We start from the raw sequence: 25,250 nt of genomic DNA on the forward strand, positions 1-25,250 counted from the left end.
TTCATTTTCAGGGACCAGGGCCAGGGACCAGTACAAACCAACCTCCACAACCATTCTTTGCACCACAAGGCCTGCCCCCAGGATATCCACCTCCACATTTTGGCCATGGAAGTGCTATGCAGCCAGGCGTCATGGGACATGTTCCTCCATCTGCACAGCAGGGTAAGTGACTTCAGAGGATAATTCTTACTACATGACACAGTATGTAGTAGATAGATACACAGTTGAAATTGTGAAGTGGATTGTTTTACTGCAAGTTACTGTTATTTGTATAGAGGGTTTTGCATGTACCTTCATTGTAAACAGATTCTGGCAGCCCAGATGCAACTCATGGTACTGAAAGTAGACAATCCAGAATAAGTAATTGTGTTTTGGCTTCTGCTAAATGCATGTGGGCCTCATTTTGTGAGTTTACAACATTCAAGATGATCTGCATCCTGAGAAGAAGCGGTTTTGAGAGGTTAAATGAACAAAATCAGCACTGCACCAATGTCTTGTACCATTATAAACTCAGCCACGAATATCTGTACACAAATCTTAATAGAAACTAAATAAAATCCTATTTAATAATATGCACTCTACTGCGGATTACTGACATGTGAGAAACATTACTCAGCTTCTTGTTAACAGAGTCCCTGTTATGATGGTTCCACAATCGGGTCCCTTGAAAACATTTAATATTAAAGCCCCCATATGACACCAAAACGTGCAATATGCATGAGATCTGAAGTTCTCATTGCAGTGACTATAAAGAGGACTGTCTTCAGGGATGTGGCATATCGGTAGAAGTTCAGCGATGTGTCTTCATCTTCAGGACCGAAGGATAAGCCAAGTAAACAAAAAGCAGAAGCTACCGGTTGCTGCTTTCTTGGTGCTTGGCATATTCTTTGGTCTTAAAAATGGGAAGTGCTTCTTCTGAAACGTCTAATGTTTAGTAACATCTACCAACCCACATGTCGTCACATGATAGAAGACAGTTTAGCTTGTTCATTGCCTCCTATTTGAGCTACCAGGACACTGTGGACAAACAAGTATGTTTGCTGTCTCCCGGCGTGACCTGCCAGGAAGCAGCAAACAGACAAGCTTGGCCACTTCTTGGCAGCTAGATCATCCAGTTTGCACTTTCTGGAAGTGCACACATGCAATACGCTTTGACAGCGGACAACCCCATCAGTCATATGTTTGTCTGCATTACACAAGGAACTACGTGGAATCATGTGTAGGTGCGTTCAAGCTTGCACACCTACGTGGCCTGAGTTTGCCGTCAGAGTATTGTTTTGGAAAACCTTGGCTTTCAAACTTCCCCAGAAAACCTTGCATGGAATCAGATTGGGTGAATGAGCAGTTCTCGGATAGTGATTAATTATTTGATCATGAAAAATTCTGCATGAGGTGGTCATTGCATTTGTGTTGTATGGGTAGTAGCACCATCTTGCTGGAAGAGCATATATTTTTTCTCATCATAACTTGCGGTTTGAAAAAAGAATTGTTCTTATATCTGAATTTAAGCGGCCTCCGTAGTCTAGAGGTAACGTTCCCACCTCATGACTCGTGGTACGCGGGTTCAAACCCGGCGGAGGTCGTCTAATTTTTAAGGGCGGAAAAAATTCAGGGAACAAGTCCTCCGGGAGGGACTTTAAGCCATGTATCCCATGTCGTAGCTTTACGGCATGTAAAAGAACCTCATATCTCCAAAGGAGGTCACTGAGCCAAATTCAAGGACGTTTCCCGCCCAACAGTAGTCCCTAACGCCTCTGATAGATGGGGGAAGCATTATAGACACCACCAAGCCAGTTGAGGCCGAACTCGCTGGCTCGGCTGGACTGATGGTACACACCAATATCGGTAGGGTATAGAGACTGGTAGAATATCATAGAGGGAAGCACAATGGACCAATACTGGTCTAAGTGCATGGGGAAACCCACCCTCTCCAATAACTAACTAACTATGTCTGAATTTATTGTCTCTGGGAGGAAGGAAGGAAGAAATTGCCAGTAATTCTTGTTGCAATAATAGCACATAGAACACTAACTTTTAATATATTGTAAGCACATATATGTCAGCGTGGGATTTTGTGATGTCCAGTGTATGTTATTGTGAGAATTTACATGCCCACTAAAATGAAATCATACCCCATCTGAGAAATAATTTGGCAATATGTCAGTTGCATCACTGTATGTTGCCTCACAAATTCAGTTACAAAATTGCACTCTTCTTAACAGAATATGTGTTGTGTAAATTTTGTATATGCTGTAAATGAACCGAGTTTATAGTTCAGTGCGCGTATAACTTTGCTCTACTGGTTTGTTGGATAACCATTTTAAAAACTGTAGTGGTGATGCATATAAATGAGCTCTGGTATTATGTAATGTTTCTTTTGTAATAACATGTGCTCATTTCTGCTTCTTGTGTGTTGTTTTTGAAAGAAGTACCAGGAAATTTACTTTTTTATTTCATTCATTCATTCATTCATTGTTTGAGGAGGTGGGTTTCCCCATGCACTTAGACCAGTTATTGGTCCATTGTGCATCCCCCTTTAATTTCTACTGTCTCCATACCCTACCGGTACTGGTGCCCGTTATCAGCCCCTTTCTGCCAGCGAGGTCGGCCCTCTACTGGCATTGGTATCTGATAATTAGTCCCTTTCTGTCAGCGAGGTCGGTCCTCATCTGGCAGTGGTACCTAATACTTTCCCCATCTACCGGAGGCATTGGAAACTACTTGGGCGGGAATATTTGCCTAATTTAGCTCAGAGGTCTCCTAGAGACATGAGGTTCTTTTACGTGCCGTAAATCTACGACACGGGACCCACCGCTTAAAGTCCCTCCCGGAGGACTTGTTCCCTGAATTTTTTCCGCCCTTAAAAATTCCATGATCTCCGCCAGTTTTGAACCCGCATACCGTGAGTCATGAGGTGGGAACGTTTTCCTCTGGATGTAAATTAGAAATAGGTGTGCTGTGCTGTATTTCGTTTCTAGTAGCAGCAGCACGCACTTGTCTGTCATGATTTGAGTTGAGACCAACTACAGGTGGAAAATCTATTAGGAAGTGAGTTGCTGACAACGCAATGAGCGACTGATAGAGCTGAGTAAGCTTAAGATACATGGGACTTTTACTGCCACTCTGTTCTAGCACTGACAGATGCCTCAACTGGGGTTCCCTACTCCTCACTTCAAAGTTTCATCCCATTAACATTCATACTTCATGTACATTAAGCATTTCAGGTAAAACTTAGAAGTTTGTCATTATATGCTTTATTTTAGTGCTGAGAACTTAAGTGCCCTTAGAACTCACCCACTTTCAAACTGATGCTACTTTTCAAATGTTGAGGAACCATAATATGAATGTGTTCTCAGATGGCATTCAGAAGAGAGTGAGAAAGCTGTAAACAGCTATGTTCAGATTTTATGAAGCGGACAGCCTACTTAGACAGCTTGCTACGCAGGGCAAGTCCATCAGCATTAACATTCTGGTGTTTGTATCTGGCTGTTACACAAGTACAGTGAGGTCTAGACCTAAGTGATCGGCACTTTAACGGATCTTGGAGCTTGGCGTATCCCGGCCAGAACCGATGCCATTAGACGAGAGAACGTTTTGGGAATCGGCGCTTTTTTTTTTATCAAGAACAGTACCTGTTTCTCGCTACTTGTTAAACAATTTCAGAACACATTTTTTATGGTCCCAAATCCTTCGGATAACGCTGTCGGAACTCGCACGGGGCATGAAGGACTACTTCAAAAGAAATATCTCGACAAGAAATACACTTTCCGTTGTGTACCAAACTCACGTCCCGTCAGCATGAGAAACAGCCTTCAGTGAGCAGGCCTGTGTCCGAGTAAGGGCGGGGCACACCAAGGAAACTGGCAACTGCAACGCAACCGCAATTTCCGAGAATTGTTATCAGCCCGAATTCAACACGTTACTGAATGGAGCAGCGCAAATTGAGGAAACGGCAACGCAACTCGCGTAGAGACTGAGAAACTCAACTTCAGGCAACGGAGCATGCCAGTCTTCTCACAACTGCGATGCCGCGTGGTTTCCTAATGTCAGCTTTTATATAACGCGCTTCGGTGATTCATTTGTTTCTTGAGATGGCACGACAGGTTGACGAAGCTACTAATTTTGCTTTTCTACAGCTAATTGAACAAGAGTCTGGTATATATGACAAACACCGTTCAGACTGTGCTAGGCGGGACAAAATAGATTTGACTCGGGAAGCAATTTCTCATGAGACGGAGGAGTCTAGATCCAGGTTAAGTTTTTTTTCGAAACAATATATGCGCCATAGTTTAAATTGTTACAGAAGAACGGATGCACCCAGTGTTCTCTTTTCCTAATATTGTATTTAAGGACCCTGTTGCATTAAGCTCCTGCCTACAGATCCAGAGGTCCCGGGTTCGATTCTCGACGCTGCAAGATTTTCTGAGAAGTAGTGGGTCTGGAACGGGGTCCACCTAGCCTCGTGAGGATAACTGAGGAGCTATTTCAAGGAAATAGCGGCTCCTGTCTAGAAAACCGAGATTAACGGCCTTGGGGATCCGTTGCGCTTACCACGTGACACACTCTATCCGCTAACGTTGGCAATAACTTCGCCGACAAGCGGCGATCGCTCGGTCGGTATAGTTCGCTTGCGGGCTACAGGCCACGGAATTTGTTTGTTGCATTAATATATCATTTATTTCACATATATTTCGGTCTTAAATACAACTTATTATATAGTCACCTTTCTTCCACACCACATGGTTCGGCTGTATACGGCAATCATCAGGTGTCTTCTATGCTGTTAAAATTGCTGCACTGTATATTTCGTATAGCGTTTGAACGCTATATTTCCTGACTAAAATAAATTGACCTTAATTAAAACGAATTAACATTCCAACATTTTCCTTATAGTCGTCGCCCTCCCTTCTGACACCGTCTCATCCGGGCTCAACTACCGCCGTATTATGACTGGATCAGTATTATTATCTTCCATTGCAGAAGGTAAGTGCATGAAATAAAAAAAAATACGGTCGTGCATTACGTCGGACGCACATACCCACTTAAGATGACGTGCGCGACTAATCAAACATAAGTTTCCTCAGTGTGCGCCTGATAATCTGGAAACTAGTTGCCTGTTTGAAATCTGCGACATTTCTCTGAAATTTCGGCTGCGTTGCGGTTGCCGGTTTCTTTGGTGTTCCCTCGCCCTAACATGTCGGCACAAAGCGAGCCTTTGTTATACAGCGTGACTCATGGTCAAAACATCACTCGCGCTCACGTCCTTAGTTCGTAAAATATTCCCGGGCAAGTGCAATGGAAGCCATTCGACTTTTAAACCCCGTTAAAGTGCGGGCCACGTACGTTTGAACCTTACTGTATATTTCATAGACCAACCTAGCTGATGTAATGCGTCAGGCCTATAGTTGGCTCGTTTCGAATTTGAATACTGACTGAGGAGTTCTGTTATTTTCCTCAGTCACTGTTGGTAAATGCCAGGCTAGGAAATCGAAATAGGCCCGACAACTCCTTTCTTTTGCATACGATTCAAGATCTTCTCAACCCAGTAATGCATAACCTCTCCAGTTAAAATAGCATCATAAATAGCATAAACAACCATATCATGTGATTAATTCAGCCCCAGAAGGAGTTAAGTTAGCGTTTCTTAGAAGAAATCATGGAGGATAAGTTCTTAAATTATCTATTCCTACTTGAGGCTTGGTCCACGGGTAATAAAAATTTCAAAATCCTGTTAAAACTAAGAGAACTGATTTTTCTGTTACTGTTGTTATACAGGACACTCACCACCTCCACCACCACCACATAATTTCAAGGATGAGAGGACACAGCGTCAGTATATCAAGCTGAAGAAAAAGCTGGAGCAGAAACATATGCGAGGAGACAGTCTTAGTATTGCCTCTTCACAAGTCACACCACCTATCTCTCCCAGAAAAGGTAATTACATATTAGTAGAGTGATCTAAATATGTAGGTTCAAATTGTGTGTCCTGTGCACCGAAGTAGTATTGTAGACAGAGGGAGGAAGATTGCAAATGTACCCCAGTTTTTGTGTCCTCCGTTTTGAAATCTTCATACTCAGTATCATTCTTTGGAAACTCCCCATTGACAGTGTCCTCACATATATGAGGGGGTACCCAAAAGAAACCGAACTTATTTTTTTTAAAACTTATTTATTCAAATTTTAAGCACAAACCTTCAATCCCCTTCAAAGTACTCTCCACTTACACTAATGCACTTGTCTAGTCTTTTATTCCATTTTTCAAAACATTTTTTAAATTCATCTTTTGAGATGCTTGACAGCACTTCCGTCGTTTTTTTCCTTCACCTCAGCAACATCAGCAAAAGGCTGAAAAAAAGTTTTGATCATTTCGGGACTCTTCTTTCAAAGCACAGCATGCTTCCACGCGACCTTGTTTTTGTTCAGCAGTCAGCAGTCATGGCACGAATTTCGCAGCCACCCTTTTCATTCCCAAATCTTCTGGCAAAATTCGCTGAACTGAGCTCCAAGTCACTCCCGAGAGCTCCACAATTTCTTCAGTGGTCCGTCGTCGATCTTCCTTGATGATTTCACGAATTTTTTCAACATTTTCATGTGTTCGGGCCATTGCAAAAACGACGATCACACAGAACAGTTGTCACTATGAACTCTGCCGAAACTAGTCCTTACCTTCTGAAGCAACGGTAGTCGGCTTATCGACTCAGGAATGTTAGCTCTATGCGCTCATAGCGGCAAAACGCGGTACTACAAAAGCTCTGCCCACAAAAAAATTAGTTCGGTTTCTTTTGGGTACCCCATCGTAGGATACATGGTTCAGTCTGGTCAGCAGGCTGGCCCCGTTTTGACTCCTTTAGGAGGTCACATATCTTAGACTGTGGTATGGAGACTTGAGTGGATGCATGTATCGGTATCCTGTGTCTTATTTATTTACTTTTGGGTTTTTTTTGTGCATATGTTTAAACATCACCAGTTCTAAGTGCAGCTCTCAGGGCCTTAGGAATTGTGGTTCTTGACTCTTAGTCTTGTTTGATGACTGTCCTCGTCCTTTTCATCCAGGTTTCTTCCATAAACCCTCATCCTCCGTAACCATCATCATCATCAGTAATCTGTCAAGACGACAGGTCCACAGTCTCTTCCAAGACAATTCCTCCATTTAATGCGATCTAGAGCTTTCTCCTTCGAATGATAGTATCCTCTTCTGTCCCCAAGGTCATCCAGCATCTTCTTATGTCTTCTTCCTCGTCTTCTTGTCACTTCTATCTGCCCCTCTATCTTTCCTTCGATAACTTCTTTTAGAAGGCAGTTTCTGTGTAAAACATGACCAATCCAATTAGCCTTCCGTTTTCTTATTTCGTGTAAGATATTCCTCTGCTCACTGACTCTAATTAACACTTCTTCATTTCTCGCATAATCGGTCCAACTGATCTTCTCCATCCTTCTCCAACACCACATTTCGAAACTTTCCAGATGTTTCTGATCTACTGCCCTAAGTGTCCATGTTTCAGCCCCATACAGAGCTATGCTCCAAATGTAGCATTTCACTAGTTTCTTCCTCAAATTTAAGTCCAATTTGCTGGTAAAAAGATTCTTCTTCTTGCTAAATGCAGCTTTTGCCATGGCAATCCTGGATTTAATTTCACTAGTACACCTTCCATCATCTGTTAACAAGCTACCCAAATATTTAAAACATTTCACATTCTCCAGTTGTTTTTGGTCTATCTTTATTGTGACTGGGGTTGGTTGTATCGAAATTTTCAGTCGCCATCTTTATCAGTGAGTAATATTTACTCAGATCTGTGACCCCCATTTTTAACACTGAATCTGTGGAAGAAGATTCTTTTATATATTTGTTTTTAACTTTACATGCTCTTTGCAGCCATATGAATAAGGGTATACTTGCCTGCTTGAATGAATGAATGAATGAATATCAGCAGTGCAAGAAAAATTACAGGAATCCATTGGGTGAAGTATGATGATTATATTGCAATGTCTATCAGTATTTTAAGCAGTTGTTGCACTCCCCCTCTCACTGCTTATGCTCTTAAGGTCAGTTTCTGTCCACTTGTCACTTTACAGCAGCCCCACTACTCGCTCACTGCACTCACTCACTCCTTTCTGCTCCTCTCTCTTCACTGAAATGAGAGTTGAGTTCCTGATAAGTCGCAGACTAACTGAATGATGGTGGACCTACTAAGGGACTGGCAGACCATCTGACTGTCATGCTCATGTCAAATACACAGACTGTCTTCTCTGTCTCACATATTTGCACTATGTGCACCTGAATTAAACTGTGCTCTCGTGAGAATCTGACGGCCATTTCGTAGGTGCTGCCACACTTCAGGAAGGTTCTAGAGAATTCTCAGGCCACATTGGCCTTTGGCATCAGCTTAGTGGTTTCCAGAACATAGCTGAAGCCAATGACTGATGACCAAAGTAGATAGCTGGACAGTCTTTCAAAGCACATTCACAATTGCATAGATGGCCTACCTGCCATTACCATTTTCACTGGAGCTGTGCTGATCATACCATGTTCAAAATACTGTGGTAAAGCAGTTGCATCCATAACTGACAAATGTTCAGTTCATTGTCAGATACAGTAAATAATCATTATGAAGGCCTGGGATGCAACAGACGAAATCGAACTATGTACAATCGTTAATTTCTTGAGATGTTGAGACATTAAGAAGGTTTTATATTTAGAAAGTTATTTAAAATAAAAAAGACCCCAATGTAAAAACCTTTATGTAATTTCATTGTGTTTGTATGTATATTGTGTGTATTGACTATCTATCCTATGGCATACTTCCATGAATAACCCGTCACGCGGTTATAGGGGGCATCAACAATGAGGGAGGGCCTCTCCCCCATTAGTCCATTATACTCGTAAAGAGGGGTTTACTCTGTAGTGTTTTGTATGAATTGAGGTGTGTTGGGTTTAAAGAATATGTTATGTAAAGAATGTGGAATACTGAGGAAGAGTAACATCTGTTTTAGAACTGGTGAATGGTATGCGGCGGGGCAAGGAGCGTGGAATAAGTAGTGTTGGGACTTCGGAAGACGGTGAAGAAAGCAGTAGTATACAGGATGAGGAGGAGGATGTGCATCTCATTGTGGAGATGTTGTCCACTGTCAAATCTCCACAGGTGAAGCAGAAGTTTAATGGCATACAGTTTGGGAATGATTGTTCTGCTGCAGTACACATTAATAGCTAATTTTATGATTTGTGCATCATGTACAGGTATTTTTAAAAGGGAAATTGATGGTTGCAAAAGAGAAGAATGCTTGTCTCTGGCATCAGCATTCCTCAACTTTCCCACGTGGTAATGCACTAGAATGCCTTTTGTCAGACTAGATCGTAGTGTTATAAGTGCTTTACATGTATTCATTTGTGTGAGTTGCACTAACGTGCACAATCATTTGCATTACTGTGTTTATGTGATTCTTACTACTTTGTTGTGCTTTTCATTTGTTTGTGTGTTTTAAAATGTGGGGGGGGGGGACTTTGTCATATGGGATCACTATGCTGTCAAAATGTGTGTTACTTTTCTTTCACCTTCTGAAGCAGGCTGCTGATTTTAACAAAAGTTCATGTGAACATTATGCCATTGAAGCGCATTCCAAATTTTTCACATTTTACTTTCCTTATGTCAGTAACAACAACTTGGTGAATAAATGAAGTTCTGAATAAGATAAATATGTACCAAATGTAGTAAAGCTTATGAAAATGATAAAACACACCAGTTTAACAGAGATACACAAATTCCATAACATGTTCACCAGGAATTAGGCTTATTTTTGAATGGAATAATTGGCAGTCATGGATAAATTGAAAGCACTACCCTTAGCTGAAAGAAGTAATGACATTTTTAAACTAGCATATTACAGCAGTTGTTTCTGATGAGTCCTTTCAGGAATATGTGTGGAGGAAGTGAGGAAAAACATGAATAATTTTAGTCATTATGCATGGTATTTGGGGGCTCCAGAATATGAATCAGGAGTGGTAATTGCTTGACTTCATCTTTGACATGTTTTGGATCTGGTATGAGACATTTTAAATAACTTTGAAGTGTCAGATTGGCTGTTAGAATTTACTCATCCTGGAAGGAGAGGAGCAGAAGAAAATGTCATTAAATTTTATGTAACATGGTCTGTTGTTTGATGCTGCTTCTGTGAAAATGGGAGCAGACAAAAGGATGATTTGTGCGAAAGAGATTGTTGTACTTTTTGTTACAGGTTACAGAATTAACCTCGCGTAGTGCCTTACTCCAATGGTCACCCCCAGAACGATTTAGTGAAGCTTCCACTTTCGAAGGAAAAAGCTCTGAATGTGACTTTTCGGAAGCAGACCTCCGTTATGAGGTGTTGCTGAGTGACAAGGGGAAGGAAGGAAAATATAAGTCAATATACAGTGGGATTTCCCTTTCTTGCAGGTATGAGACTAAATGACTTTTATCTTGTATGCTATCATCATCATCGTAATCATAATCATCATCATGCATTAGGATGTGTGGTCTGTTCCGTCCTCTTGAAGAGTATGTTGGTCTCTGTGTCTTAACTGTAGGTATCCCATGTGTCAGCCTCATTTTAGGTTGTGTGTTACAATTTTCTTCAGAATGTGCCAGTCTTCCATTCGTTACACACGATATTTTCGTGGTGATATGGATTTTAGATTTCTGCTGTTTAGATTAAAGATATTCAGCCCTTCCCTAATTTAGTATTTCTTATTTGGTCTTTCGTTGTGTTGCCTTCGTTTTTTTTAATAGCTCATATCTTCGATCTGTATGTAAGTTTATTATTATTATTATTATTATTATTATTATTATTAGAGGGGGTGGGTTTCCCCATGCACTTACACCAGTTATAGGTCCATTGTGCGTCCCCCTTTAATTTCTACTGTCGCCATACCCTACCGGTACTGGTGCGTGCTATCAGCCCTGTTCAGCCAACGAGGTCGGCCCTCAGTACCTGATATTTCCCCGATCTACCAGAGGCATTGGAAACTACATGGGCGAGACTCTTGTTGCCTAATTGTGCTTGGAGGTCTCCTAGAGACACGAGGATTTTTTACATGCCGTAAATTACGACACAGGACCCACGGCTTCAAGTCCCTCCCGGAGGACTTGTTCCCTGAATTTTTCCGCCCTTAAAAATTCCAAGACCTCCGCCGGGTTTGAACCTGCATACCTTGAGTCATAAGGTCGGAACGTTACCCCTAGACTACGGAGGCCGCTGTGTAATCGTATATTCTGTCATAGGTTTATAAAAAAACTTCTTTTTATCGTGCCTTGCCTCATTATTCAGTGTTCTTATTGTGCTGCACATTTGGTTGCATCTGTTCACTTTTGTTTCTAAATCTTTGTTGTTTGTTACAGTTTGCTGTAATATTTGATAGAATTTGAAAATATACAATAAGACATACCTTGTTATAGCAAAAGTTTGAACTATGAAAGATATCCATGGTGAAGTATCTTTCTTGACAAATTAATGTTGTTCAGGTAATCAGAAAATACTTAACCACCGTAAATAGTTCCTGAAATTAATTACCTTTTCGTCCATATAAATTGGTGCTTTTGTTTTGAAAGCAGATGTTTGTAACATTGATACTTCCTGTGCTGAAGTTTGTCTGCTTCAATCAGGATTGAAGATCTGAGGCCTGGGACAGAATACTCAGTATGTCTGCAGGTCCAGCTTGAAGAACTGCAAGGTTCAGTATCAGAGCCTACAACCTTCACAACTCCGCCCTGTGAACCTGATCAGCCACAGCCCCCCAAACTAATCACCCGTTCTCGTACTAGCCTTCAACTCAGGTAAGTGGAAGCTTGAATGTGTTGGTTATTTACTGCTGTACGTAGGATGGCACTGACTTAGTCCAGGAAGTGCATCATTGGCACCTAGATCAGTTCTATCCTTTTCAAATGTAAATCTACATTAACAAACTTGGGCCCTCCCACAACAATATTATGTACATAGACCATAAGCAAAATGAAGCGAGTATTTCCCCCCCCCCCATCCTTACAAGCCAAAGTAGGAGCCAGGATAGCATAGTCGGTATAGCAACTGCATATAGGCTGGACGACCAAGGGGTTGGAGTTCGAGTCCTGGTAGGGTTAAGAATTTTCTCTTCTTCACGTTGTCCAGACTGGCTCTGGGGCCCACCCAGGTTTCTATCCAATGGATACCAGGGACTTTTTCCCCAAGGGTGAAGCTGACCACTCACCTCCAAGTAGTGCCGAGGTCAAGAAAATGTGGATCTGTACATCCACTCTCCCTTCTTGACATAGTGCTTAATTAGTTAAGCACAAGGACAACTTTACCTTACCTTTACAAGCCAATGTTTGGTAAGATGGTAAACAACATACAAAGGATCTCTTATTTATAACATTGACCTTGCATCATGTATGACCCATGTGCCATTTTATACTGCTGCATGCAGCTATGTAGATGGCAGGACATTATGTCATTGGTTCCATATTATATGCAATATGGCTTTTTTCTACTAATTTCAAATTCAAGAAAAATTTTGTGGAATTTTTATATGTACAGAGTTTTTGCAGAGAAGGTATACAGAGGTTAATTTACTGCTCTACAACCTTGACGTGGGTTACATATTGTGACATGTTGCGCAACGGAGGACCCCTACCTCCCCAGCGGCATGTGGCGGTAACCTAGCGCTCTCGTAATAGGCGAGTCATCACCCCGCCACTCTCCCCGCGGTGACGTGCCGAGCGGAGCCGAAGTTAGCCGAGTCCCCGCAACCTTGTAGCTATGCAACGCGAGTCAACAGCGGTGACGTCACCAAGGGGTAACAGCGTTGCTAGGCTATACGCCACGTCACAATAGTGACGTGGCGGGCGACCCTAGCAACAGCGAACGGAATAAAAGCTGGCTGAGCAGCAAGCGAGAGTCAGTGTGTTATCAACGAGTTCTCAGTTCGCAAGTTACGAGCTACAGACGTGTGTGCGAGAATCAGTGATAGTTCGTGATAGCCAATTATATTTGGAGCGTGTAATTCAGGAGACTTGTATAGCTCCCGCGCTATTAATACGTGAAGACTCTGGAAGATAGTGTTAAGAGATTTTGTTGTAGAGTTTGTAAAGTGTGGAAACCCGTAACATTGTGATAATTAATTGTAGCCGTTATTTGTAGATAGTTAAATAAACCAATTAACCATCTCTACGGCGTCTTAAGTAACGAAACACGTTACAATATAATCCATTGCAATTTCATAAGTAAAAATCTGGGAGTGAAATTAGATTATTATTGCAGACGTAGTCATACATTGAATAGAGATATATAGTATAATGCTGTCCCTTTAATATTTGAAAGTGTCATTGTGAATACAAAAATACATTAAACTGAAAATTGATGAAAGCAAGTGTCAAAACTGTCACATGAAATATTTTTTTGATATTGTGAATGTTTTATGAAATAGTGTAAAATACTTCGTGGCTCTGTAATTTACTGCCCAGTATAATTAGATTTGTATCTGTAATATTTAGGGAGTTCATTTGCGGCTTAGCTGCTTTATGCTATCACTGCAATGTTTTTTTTTTACTTCACCCTGATGAGCAAAAGTTGGCACTTTCTTATGGTATTCATGTCCTGCATTTATCTTCGAAAACAAGAAATTAATAATATTCGCAATATAAAAGTCTATTCCAAACAGTGTGACTCAGTCTTATACTATTCAGTTATTCAGTATAGAGAGGGTGGGTTTCCCCATGCACCGCGACTGATAGTCTATTGTACGTCCCCCTTTTAATTTCTACTGTCGCCATACCCTACCGATACTGGTGCCCGCTATCTACCCTTTCTGCCAGCGAGGTCGGCCCTGTACTGGCAGTGGTACCCGATAACTCCCCTTTCTGCCAGCGAGGTCGGTCCTCTACTGGCATTGGTACCTGATAACTTCCCATCTACCGGAGGCATTGGAAACTACTTGGGCGAGAAACTTTTTGACTGATTTTGTTCAGAGGTCTCCTAGAGACATGAGGATCTTTTACGTGCCATAAATCTACAGCACGGGACCCACGGCTTGAAGTCCCTCCTGGAGGACTTGTTCCCTGAATTTTTCCGCCCTTAAAAATTCCACGACCTCTGCCGGGTTTGAACCCGCGTAACTTGAGTCATGAGGTGGGAACGTTACCCCTAGACTACGGAGGCCGATTCAGTCTTATACTAAGTATATTTCCTTTGTGTAGGAAATGAATAAGTTTGTGCTAGAGCATGGGGGTGTTTGGGGTGAACTTGAAAGGAATAGAGTGTTTTGTGAAAGATTATACATTATGGTTTGTGACCATCTTGTTCTCTCACCTTCAGTGTATGTAATTTCCTTTTGTGGGGTTTAAAAGATAAAGTCTATCAACCAGTCCACATAAGAACCCAGAGAAAACACACAAGTTGAAGTATTCTTTATATCCAGATAAGTGTTGTATGTGAGCCAGGATCCGTTTCAGAGATATGGAGAATGTATCCAAGCTGATTGAGAATGCTTTCAGCATCTCCTGTTGTGTAGGCACTGGGGCATCTTAATTTGTTCAACATTTTTTCCAAAGGAAAGTTGATGAGGGTGAAGTTGCATAAAACAATGTAATAACCCATAAGAACCAATGGAAATATCTGAGATTTGCTACAGAAAGGATTAGAATATTCTTGCTGATTCAAGCTGATTGGCTTGTGCAGTACAGTATATCATTTTCTTATATTAATAATATTTGTATCATTTCAGTATGAATACATTTTGGTTATAGTTATTTACTTTTAAAAACAGTGCTATGCTAAGAAGTGGGATTCCATAAATTCCTTGAAACATTGCAGAAAACTGTGCCCCTGAGTCAGAGTCACTTCCCAAGTTGTCCTGAGAGACATGTGCACATTCTGTCTGTCTCTTTCTCTCTCAAACAGCAAAATAAAACACACAAACATAGCATACTTTAAACACTGTTAAATAGTTTTTAGATGACAGAAATACTTTATATTAATAATAAAGACATAATTAAAAATTAACGCACAGGTCTCCCAGCAGATGGCATGATAAATTAATAGGTAGGTGATCTGATGGATGAATCATTGAGTTGCATGGATAGAGGATTGAAAATGATGTTGAAGAAGGTGATTGTGGTGCTACAGAAGGGGATTGAATTATTGAAAACAGAAAATTAGCGTCTGTGGTGATGTAAGTTATGGTGAAATTTCACTACTGAATTTGCTTGACCTGACTTCTTTAAGAAATCGGCCGTCTTTAGTTACTCCCCTCTCTCCCTGCAAGTGTCAGCCAGCCAGCAAGCAGTTCGCAATGAAGCAAGTGCTATTGAGATAGATCTAAATTAGTTGAATGCATTAAAATTGAACTTCATTTTGAAATTCACATATAACAAAGAGTACATACCTGTATTTATGAGTTACTTGTAGACTGTCCTCATTGCAGATGGAATGCAGCTGGAGACAATGGGTCACACATAACGCAGTACATTTTAGAGTATGATGAAGGTAAAGGTGGAGATTTTGTAGAAGTGTTCAAGAGCAGAGGAAAGCAACATAATCTTACCAAACTGCAAGCTTCAATGTGTTACAGATTCAGGCTGGCTGCAGTAAATGAGTATGGTAAAAGGTATGTTGCATGTATCATTGATACACCTCAAATGAATAAAGTTGCTGTGTTTAACTTTACAAACTCAGCAAATGGGCGTAGTTGTAACATTTCTAAGTTACATACAGGGGTCTTGATCGAATTCATGTCCAGGGTGAGTATTAGCAGGGAAATGCCAATATAAATGACATCTACACATATTACAATAAATTAGTTACTATAGGATTCTGACGATGTTGTATAACACACTGATATATTGGGTTTTTGGACTTCATCCATCGTCCTGGTTTTTAAGATAACTAATAAAAACACGATGTTTTGGGAACTGGATCTGTTTCCATCCTTAGATGAAGGAAAACACCTATTCTGTTGGGTCCGTTAGAAAGAGCTAGCCTCAATCACTGAAGTCCAAAAACCCAATATATCAGTACAATAAATTATTTTAAATTTACTAGCAGACATGTTTTGGCTTGTCATGCTCATCAGGTTGTAGTATAATTTACCACCTCCACTTGTATGATTTATAATACCCTGTACCCCCCCCCCCAAATTGATTCATAACTCATATTTTGTGTGAATTGAAAAATAGGTAAGTTTGTATGAGGATGTAGATTTATAACTAATCTGTGTGTGAAGAATACTTGTTTCCAGGTACCTGTATCTGTGACTAGTGTAACATTTGTTGTCTTTTGGAGCATTTAATGTTACATTCTTCAGATCCTGATGTCAGCTTCTTCTTGTCCACTTTTGTTTCACCTCATACTATAAACATACTGATGTCTAGGTGTCATTTCCAAGTGTTTTATTGTTAATGCCTTTTATGAGGTCCATGAATATATGTATCAGAGCTGCTTTGTCACTAATGCCCGAAGATCCCGTTACATTACTGTCTTTGGGGTTGATAACGATTCTTTCCACGACACTGTCTCATGCTCTGTACTGTTGTATTCTTCTTTTGCAGCTTTAAAATTCTGCAGACAGCAGCCCACTCCTCTCTCAAAGCCGCCAGTTGCTGAACATCTCACAGTTTAAATGTCACCCCATATTTTACTATACTCTGAATGTGTTTTGTGGGTTTAAATTTGAGTCTGATCACTGCATGTTCATGCTTGACAAGAGGTGATTAATAACACGAGGCCCTAGCTGTGGTTTCTGAATTCTTGTCAGGTCATACATCTCTACATTTGTCATATTGGAGCAGTCTCATATACATGCTCAACCAGAATAGCATTCTAGTTTTCTTTTTGGTCAATGGATTTATTCACACAACTCAGAACTACAAGTAATTACAGTGTTATTGCTGATCTACACTCTTTACAGATCACTAGCACACGCTAAATCTTCCCAGTCTTCATTATTTATATCATGGCAATGGATTTTAACACAGCAATGATAACAGTCTCACTGTAACTACACCGTATGTAAAGTCTTCTTTTCACAGCTGCAATCTTGCAACAAACTCTTTTCTTCACAGTCTTCCATACAGAACTCTACTGAACTGCCAACCCTCAACTAACTGGGTCCCAGGTTGGCAGTAATTTCACACCACCCTCCTAGCCTTTTCTTCACAAGCCGACTTTCAACTGACAACTGAACTGATAAACTTAATTGTCCTCAAGGTAACTCCTCGACGTGGACCACATAGGACAGGATTTTTAGTTACTGTATTTATTACATATTGATTTGCACTTAAACTTATGAATTATCACCATACAGATTTTATTTTTGTGTGATACTTCTAGTGTGGGTGTTACAGGTATGTTTACTGCATATAATGTTAGAGAATGTCATACTTGTTTATTGTGATTCATTAATTATCACCATGAATCCAAGAGATAAAAATCCATTTCACATGGTCACAGCATTTTCAATATATGTGATAATAACAAATGTTGTCTCTCTTTCCAAAGTCTGTCACCATTTGAAATTTATTTAAATCATTAATAACTAAGAATTAAAAATGTTGGAGGTATGCTAGCTTTCAGTGGTATGATGATAATAACAGCATTTCATGAAAGCACTTCACAAATGGCATTCTCAGTGACGGTACATTGCTTTGGAAGCTCATAATTGTAGTGGGAAGTGTGGTAACATAGTTGGTTGAGGCACTATGCTACAAGCCAGAAGGTAGTGGGCTTGATTCTCAATTAGGTCAGTGGATTTTTCAGTTTACATAATCCTTCCATCTGCATTATTGCCCTGGGGCTGACTCAGCCTCTAACAGGAATGAGTACCAGGAATTTTTGTGGGGGTAAAAGGTGGCCAGTGTATAAGGCTGACAACCTCACCACCATCTGTGAGCATGTTTTCCAGAAAATATGGGAACCTTGACGTCTCACAACCCTATGGGCCTCCACGGCCTGCTACTGGGATATGTGTACCTTTCTTTTTTATATATACCATAATGATAGTGGAAAATTTTGAAAATTATTTCCCTTTCCAGTTGTTATTCAGACGTGGTACAGTTTTCAACATCTGGAAGTCCCCCCAGCCAGCCTGCTCCACCAGTACTGAAAGAAGCCTCAATCACCAGTCTCCATCTGGCATGGCAGAGACGTCAGGTCGATGATGACTTTTCATTACAGATGGATCACAGAGAGCTGGGGCATGGCTTCCTTCCAGTCTACAATGGCAAAGACTTGCATTATGTCTGTGAGGGACTTCGCAGGCATACAGAATACTGGTTTCGAGTAAATATATAATTTTATTCAGTTGAATTAAATCAGTGATTCACCAATTTCTTCCACTGTCATTAATGCAACATAAAATCAGTCACATTTGCTGCATCTCTAAAGGTCTGTGATTTGTAAGATTTGAGGTTCTCGTGTATTTTTGATGGCCCAATTGTTTTATTTGGTGGCATCATTTCCCCGCATGCATCATCGCCTATTGTCACATCTTCCCACCCATCAACATGCAACAACATTTGTTTTGCTCTTGTTCTCACTTTCCTAAATTTTATTTCTCTGTTATTCAGTCACAGTTTCTCGTTTCATTTCCAAATTAATCTCATCATCAGACTAAATATGGAGTATTCACTTAACATATCACAACTAGATTTGTCATCCACATCACACAAGGGATTATATCTAGTTTCATGAATTCAGAGGGCCATGGTTCGGCTGAATGTAAACGCATGCTACTAACACTTGACACGCCCCAGTATATAAATGACATTCCTTCCTCAAGACCTTCAAATTATGACTTCCAGATGGCAGAAGGAGGCAGACAAAACATTCATGCATGCTTTAGTATAGTGTACAGTGCCAACTAATGACATGTGATCAAAATATGACTGCAGAAACACAATCAGACTTTGTCCATAATATATTGACATTTGCCCATGGAAGCACAGTCACCAGTCAATTATATATCAACATTTTACTGGAAGGAGTTAAACAAATTTCCAAATGAAATTTGTAAGTTATGTTTTTTTTCTCAAAGAAGTGAAATCAGAATTTTTAAAAATATTATTGGAAAAAAGTGTAGATATTTGAGAACTAGTGAATGAAATGATATCACTGTTAGGCAGTATTCATCCTGTTATCAGGTGAATATCTGAAATATCTCATTCATTATTTTCATACACATCTTTTTATTACTGTGAAATCTCTTTCAGTAAATGAATGATATTACAGAATTCAGCACATTTAGTCAGATGTTTCCATTGCAGTCACACAGTTACATCCTTAACAGAGAAAGTATTGCTTTTCGCTTAACATCAATCAACATTCTGATGCAGCTATATTGTAGTCATTGTGTTGGGGATACATAACTTTATATGTTGCATGTAAGCAATAGAAAGTTTGTTAATACTGTCTATCTGTTGTGAATTGCTTCAGCTTCGTGCTCACAATGAGGAAGGCCCCTCGCGTTGGTCTGATGAAGTCTGTTACCGCACACTACCAGACCAACCAGCTGCACCTCCCAGGCCTACTGTCAAGGGCCGCATTCATGCTCAGACATTCAAAATGAAGTGGGATCCTCCATCAGACCAGGGTGGTGCCGATGTTACCACATATATTTTAGAACTTGATGGGGGAAGTGGTAAGTATTAATACAAGTAATGGATTTTGAAACAGTTGTGGGAGTGAATGATTGTAGAATATGAGGTTAATCTCTCAGTGCAGTTCAGTATACTCTGTAAAACAGGCCTCCATGTTATTTTTCACCATCCCTCATACTCAGAATATTGTCGCATATTGGCTCTATGCAGGAACTGTTGAGCCACAGAGGCCTCAGGGCACGTGCACAGTGTGAGAGTTGCGGATTGTATCGGCGCATTGCTAGGCGACAACTCAGTGAATGCTTGGATTGTGCAGCAGGAAGTGCGAGTGGCATCACGTATCCCACGGATCCCGTAACTATGCAACGCTTGGTAAACAGCCCTCCCTGCTAGGCTGATGTCACATAACGGGAGGCCGTGCAGAGAGTATTGCTAGGCAGTCGGTAAACGCGACGTCACGCAACAGTGGTAGTAGCTATCGCATAACTGTTTTCTGTGTTGTCAGTGTGGAAGCTACATAACAAGGAGTATTCATCAGTTTTGAACCAGAGAGAGAATTACTAGTATTGAGTATGAGTTGAAGTCCAGCAGCACTGAGCTGTTGTTGAGTTGTATCGAGTGAATGGAAGGAACTATAGCAGGAGAAGTAATTGCGAATCTGCAGATGGCAGTAATTGTGAAATTGTGGATTGTGTAAGTGTACGAATGAGTGTTCAATAAATTTGCTGAGATCCAAAATGACGTTAAGTTATCTGTCACGTTACAAACACTTAACATGTGACAGTATTATCATTGCCAGTACCTTAGGCATTCATTTTATGTATAATGTGTAAGGGTATTATGTATGTGTTCGGTATGCTTTGAAATACAAAATGAAGGAATTTTCTAACCCAGTTTTTATAAATACTGATCATGGTATAGGAAATCAGACATTCCACAATTCATTCTGTGACATTTTCCGTTTCTCTGACAGTAATGTATGATTTGGTTCTTCTGTCTCGGACGTTTTCAGCAGCTAAGTGTGATACAGATTGAAGCACTTGATGAAAAATAAGGTTCACAGGTTCCTCTGATTTCTGGTTATATTTAAATTAAAAAAAGAGAACCAGTTCTTAGAATTTACCATGCACCAAGAGTTGATCAAAGTATACAGTGTACGGATATATAAGTGGAATCAGTACAGAAGTACTTCGTTATCCAGTTTCCATATTTTTATCATTTCAGGGTTTGAAACTGTGTATACAGGGCCAGAGACAGAATTTATTTGTGATCATTTGACTCCTGGCACTACATACCAGCTGCGTGTTTCATGCATCAGTGCTGGAGGTCGTAGTAATTGTTCAGACCCATGCATCGTGACTACAGAAGCTGTGTGTCCTGCAAAATGCTCACCACCTCGCTTGCATGGCAAACCACGTGCCACTACCCTTGCTCTCAAATGGAGTAAGTTTTTAAGTTCAAATTACTAGATATGCATGTCAGGTTCTCTGCAGAAAGGCTTTCAGTCACAATAAATGTCCTCATATGTGAACACTCCTGTGAAGACCCCAAACACATCATGCAGTATTTCTGTGACATATGCAGAAAACTCTTTCCATTGTGTTCATACTCATTGGCAACAGTATCTTTTCTCATTTTGCTATGTGTATCCTCACTACAGTGGTGCTCATTTCTGTTAAGAGGCTGAGTCAACCCAAGGGCCATATTGCAGCTGGAAGGAATAGGTTAATTGAAAAACTGCAGTGACCTCATTGGGAATTGAACCAGCTACCTTCCAGCTTGTAGCGTAATGCCTCAACCAACTACACTACCACATGCCTCTTTAACAAGTATGCAACAGTTTAATTAAGCCGTAATTTCCGCAGGTTATCCTGAGTATGATGGTGGAGCGCCACTTACGGAATTTGAAGTTGAAATGACAAGTCCAAACTCCAGCCAGGTGCAGACATATAGAGGGAAAGATACTGACTGTACATTTACAGAGCTCTCTCCAGGACAGACCTATGTCTGCAAAGTTAGAACTTTCAATAGGGTTGGGGTAAGTGTTGCTCAATTCAGCATACCTATTACAGTTAACTTGCTGTCATGTAGTCAAATCATGTTGTGTGTTTGTACAAAGTTAACGCTGAAACAAGAGAAGACATATATTTCTCATGGACTTGCAATGGTTTTTGGAAGTATCTGTGTGAGTTATAATACTATTAATTTGATTTCAGTGATTGAAATAACATTTGAAGTCTGCTTTCAAGTGGCTTGTGTAGTAACAAGAAATTTTATAATCATCTTTGATCAGAAATCCAGGTTTTAACTGAATAACTAAAAGTAAAGTAAAGCAATCCCTGTAACAGGCCATGAAGGCCCATAGGGTTGTGAGATGTTGAGGTTCCCACATTATCTAGACAGTTGGCTCAAAGATGGCAGTAAGGTTGTCAGCCTTACGCACTGGCCGTGCTTTACTCCCTAGAAAATTATTTAATTAATTCCTGGTACTCATTTATGTTAGTGGCTGAGTTGACCCCAGGCCCATAGTGCAGCTGGAAGGATTAGATCAATTGAAAATATCCAATGACCTCATTGAGACTTGAACCTTCCGGCTTGTAGCATAATGCCTCAACCAACTATGCTACCGCATGAACTATGCAAGTCATATATACTGTTAGCAGTAATGTAATTAGTGGATTTCAAGAATTTCATTCTGTTCTAAAACATATTTCCGTGACAGTAGCTATTAATGAAACAAAATACCATTTTGACTATATTACTGCACATAGATTTTTTGTAATATGTTGGAATGTCCAAATTACAGTACCAGTTGCAATAATAATAAAAAAGAAGGGGGTTCCAAGTAAACATATAATGCCAGCCTTCCCATTGCAAGCATTAGTGATCCTACCGTGCAGGTCATATGTGGCCCAACAGTGTTCATTATGTGAGCAACCAAAAATGAATGGTGCATGACATGCAAATAAATTCTGTTGAAAATGCATGTATTAACTGTTGCTCTAGTCAGATATTAGCACTTTATAAAGCATATCAATTCTGGATCTTCGTTCAGACATCCTTAGATAGATTTCTGTAGTAGTGTTTGTGCCTCAAGCACATGTAACAGCACTGTGGCCATTCCTTGTTATGTTTTCTGTTATGCAGCCAAGGGTTACGTACATGTAGAAGTAGTTTTGGGTAAATTTGGAATCANTTTTCCAACAGTTGGTACTTTTGGATCACAGAAGGCAAAAATTTGATATTTTTTTTAACTTTTACTGACATTGAAAAGAACCAAGCTTGGTTTTCTGAGAATTTCAGCTACCCCAGTGCTTTAAATAAAATGAACCATTACCTGCAGTCATAGTACAGTATGTGCCAAAACATACAGTACTGAAACTTGCGCATCTCGAACGCGCATATGCGTTTGTCGACAGGGCATTGCTCCAGCCGCACGTGTTCCCAGTAGTGAAAAGGAAGTTGTGTTATGCAGTTGTTGGAAATGGGTTTCTCGATGAAGGAAAAAGTATTCATAGTTGAGTATTATTTCCACTCATACGGAAGTGGTCGCCAGACAACTCGATTCCTTGGTTTTGAGCAGCCAGATGTTATCGTCCAGAAACCGCTACACAGTACACGTATGACGATATGGTGTGCCGTCTCAGCACACAGTATATTAGGCTCCTATTTCACTGAGGATGAGGAAGGCAATGCTCTTACCGTCACCCAAGAACGCTACAGGGACATGGTGATCGGACCATTTCTTCAGGATTTGAGAAGGTTCTGTCGTGCAAGGGGCCTTCACATAAATAGACAGTGGTATCAACAAGACAACTTTTAATTTCAGTACTGTATTTTTGGCGCATACTGTGTTTCACAGTGAGGTATTTTTCTGTTTGTTATGACAGGTGAAGAACACTTCAGCTGTTGCAAATAGCTTTCAGTTTTTGGTTTTGAATCAAGTTGTTACTTGCATGGTTGATTGTGTCTGTGCACTGTGATCTTGTGAGAGTGATTTTTTGTATTCTGAAATTTGTTGTTAAAAAGTGGAAGGATAGTTCTTAATAGCATGCTAAAGTGTTTGAGCTATAATGTGGGAATTATTAGTGTTGTGTGTTTTATGTGAAACATTTTATTTCCTAAATAAAATCCATAGCTGTCAAAAGTAAAATGAAGAAATGGAATTTAGAAGAAGAAAATAGAGTATTTAAAGAACATTGACAGAGGACCACTGTTTTGTTGAGAGAAAGGTAGCATCATATGCATGATATGCTAGCAATAGTGTTATAGCACCAAAAGAATGCAGCTGAGAAGACATTTGAAACTAAACATTCAGATTTCAACCAGATATTCTGGAGAATTCAGAAAACAAAAAGTGAGTTTTCTAGTTCAGACATTGAAAGTTCAAGAAAATATTTTTAAAAGTCTTCTGATTATTCATGATTATTGAGCACAAGCCATTGAAGTGAGTTGGTACATTCTGTTACCTGTCAAGTCAAAAACCCATTACTGAAGGCTGTTGTTGTAAAGAACTGTTTCTCTGTTGCATCAACAAAAGTTTTGTTGCACAAACTGTAGACATGAAGTGAAGCAACCAAACAGCAGATGGAAGGCAGATAGTTGATAATTCAAAAGATGCACAAACTCTGTTTTTCAAGATATTTAACAGATATGTGTGCTGTTGACCAGCTATTGATGAGTCAGTGGACATCACCTCATCAAGCATGCATGTTGCATGTATGTTTGCATGTGGCATAACATCTGATTTTGAAGTGTTTCAAGAAGTTGTAAAACTTGATTCAATTCAAGGCAAGACAAAGGGATCAGATTTCATTCAGGCATTACTAGTAGTGTGTAGTCTTCAGAAATATAATTTGGAACTGGAAAATTATGTCTTTCGTGATGTGATGCCTTGTAGACCAGTGAAAGTCATCTGACATTTCAGATGAATATATTACCTCCTTATTCAAGGTCAAGTTATAAACCAAAGAAGAAAGCAGCATAAAACAGACAGCAAACAAGGAATTGCACATGAGGAAGGAATTTGCAAGCTAAACAGTCTGCTCCCATTGACTCTCTGAAACACAGAATGAACCTATAGAAGGCAAGAGAACTTGATCCGTAGATGGATAAAGAAATCAAGATAAGTCAACAACAGTAATAATTTGCTAATAATGACACAAAAGTGTGGTATTGTTTATACAAGTATGTCTACATTGTGCTGCTAGCAGACAAAGGGCAGTTCGGCAATGTAGCCCTATGAATGAGAAAGGTTATGTATTTCAGGGTGGGTTTGGCGTCCATTGGCATGAAATTCATGCTAGAATTCATAAAAATGGATTCAGGTGGGATTGGGGGAGGGGGTTTGCACATACTCGGACAGCATGGTGACCTCATAATCCACTTCTTTCCCTAAAAATGGGAAGTAGACAACAAATAGTATGTGTTTGCATGATTTTATTTGTTTTTGATATACAGGGTGTCCCAGGAGGAATGTGCCAAACTTCGGGAGGGTGTTCCTTATGTTAAAGTATGCCGATATAACCCAAAACACCTATGTCCAAAGTTGAACGGTTACGGAGATAATGGCCAGAGAAGTGTCAAACTTTGACCGGGGTTACACACTTGTTGATTACAAAATACATATTAAAACTGGCAGGAATATGTGGATTCTGT

General features: G+C 40.1%; 1 protein-coding gene across 5 annotated transcripts in view; it reads left to right on the forward strand.

The window, feature by feature from the left end:
• Window positions 1-25,250, forward strand: part of LOC111871774 (fibronectin type-III domain-containing protein 3a) — a 227,393-nt gene that overhangs the window by 179,716 nt on the left and 22,427 nt on the right. For all 5 annotated transcript variants that reach the window (XM_023865103.2, XM_023865112.2, XM_023865095.2 and 2 more), the window contains 10 exons: window positions 12-162; window positions 5,776-5,934; window positions 8,992-9,140; window positions 10,231-10,427; window positions 11,634-11,804; window positions 15,425-15,607; window positions 18,030-18,276; window positions 19,429-19,633; window positions 20,817-21,035; window positions 21,458-21,630. In XM_023865103.2, the coding sequence (XP_023720871.1) occupies window positions 12-162; window positions 5,776-5,934; window positions 8,992-9,140; window positions 10,231-10,427; window positions 11,634-11,804; window positions 15,425-15,607; window positions 18,030-18,276; window positions 19,429-19,633; window positions 20,817-21,035; window positions 21,458-21,630 (1,854 nt within the window). The remainder of the gene's footprint in view (window positions 1-11; window positions 163-5,775; window positions 5,935-8,991; window positions 9,141-10,230; window positions 10,428-11,633; window positions 11,805-15,424; window positions 15,608-18,029; window positions 18,277-19,428; window positions 19,634-20,816; window positions 21,036-21,457; window positions 21,631-25,250) is intronic.

The sequence above is a fragment of the Cryptotermes secundus genome, unplaced genomic scaffold (genome assembly GCF_002891405.2).
Source record: "Cryptotermes secundus unplaced genomic scaffold, Csec_1.0 scaffold428, whole genome shotgun sequence".
NCBI lineage: Eukaryota > Metazoa > Arthropoda > Insecta > Blattodea > Kalotermitidae > Cryptotermes > Cryptotermes secundus.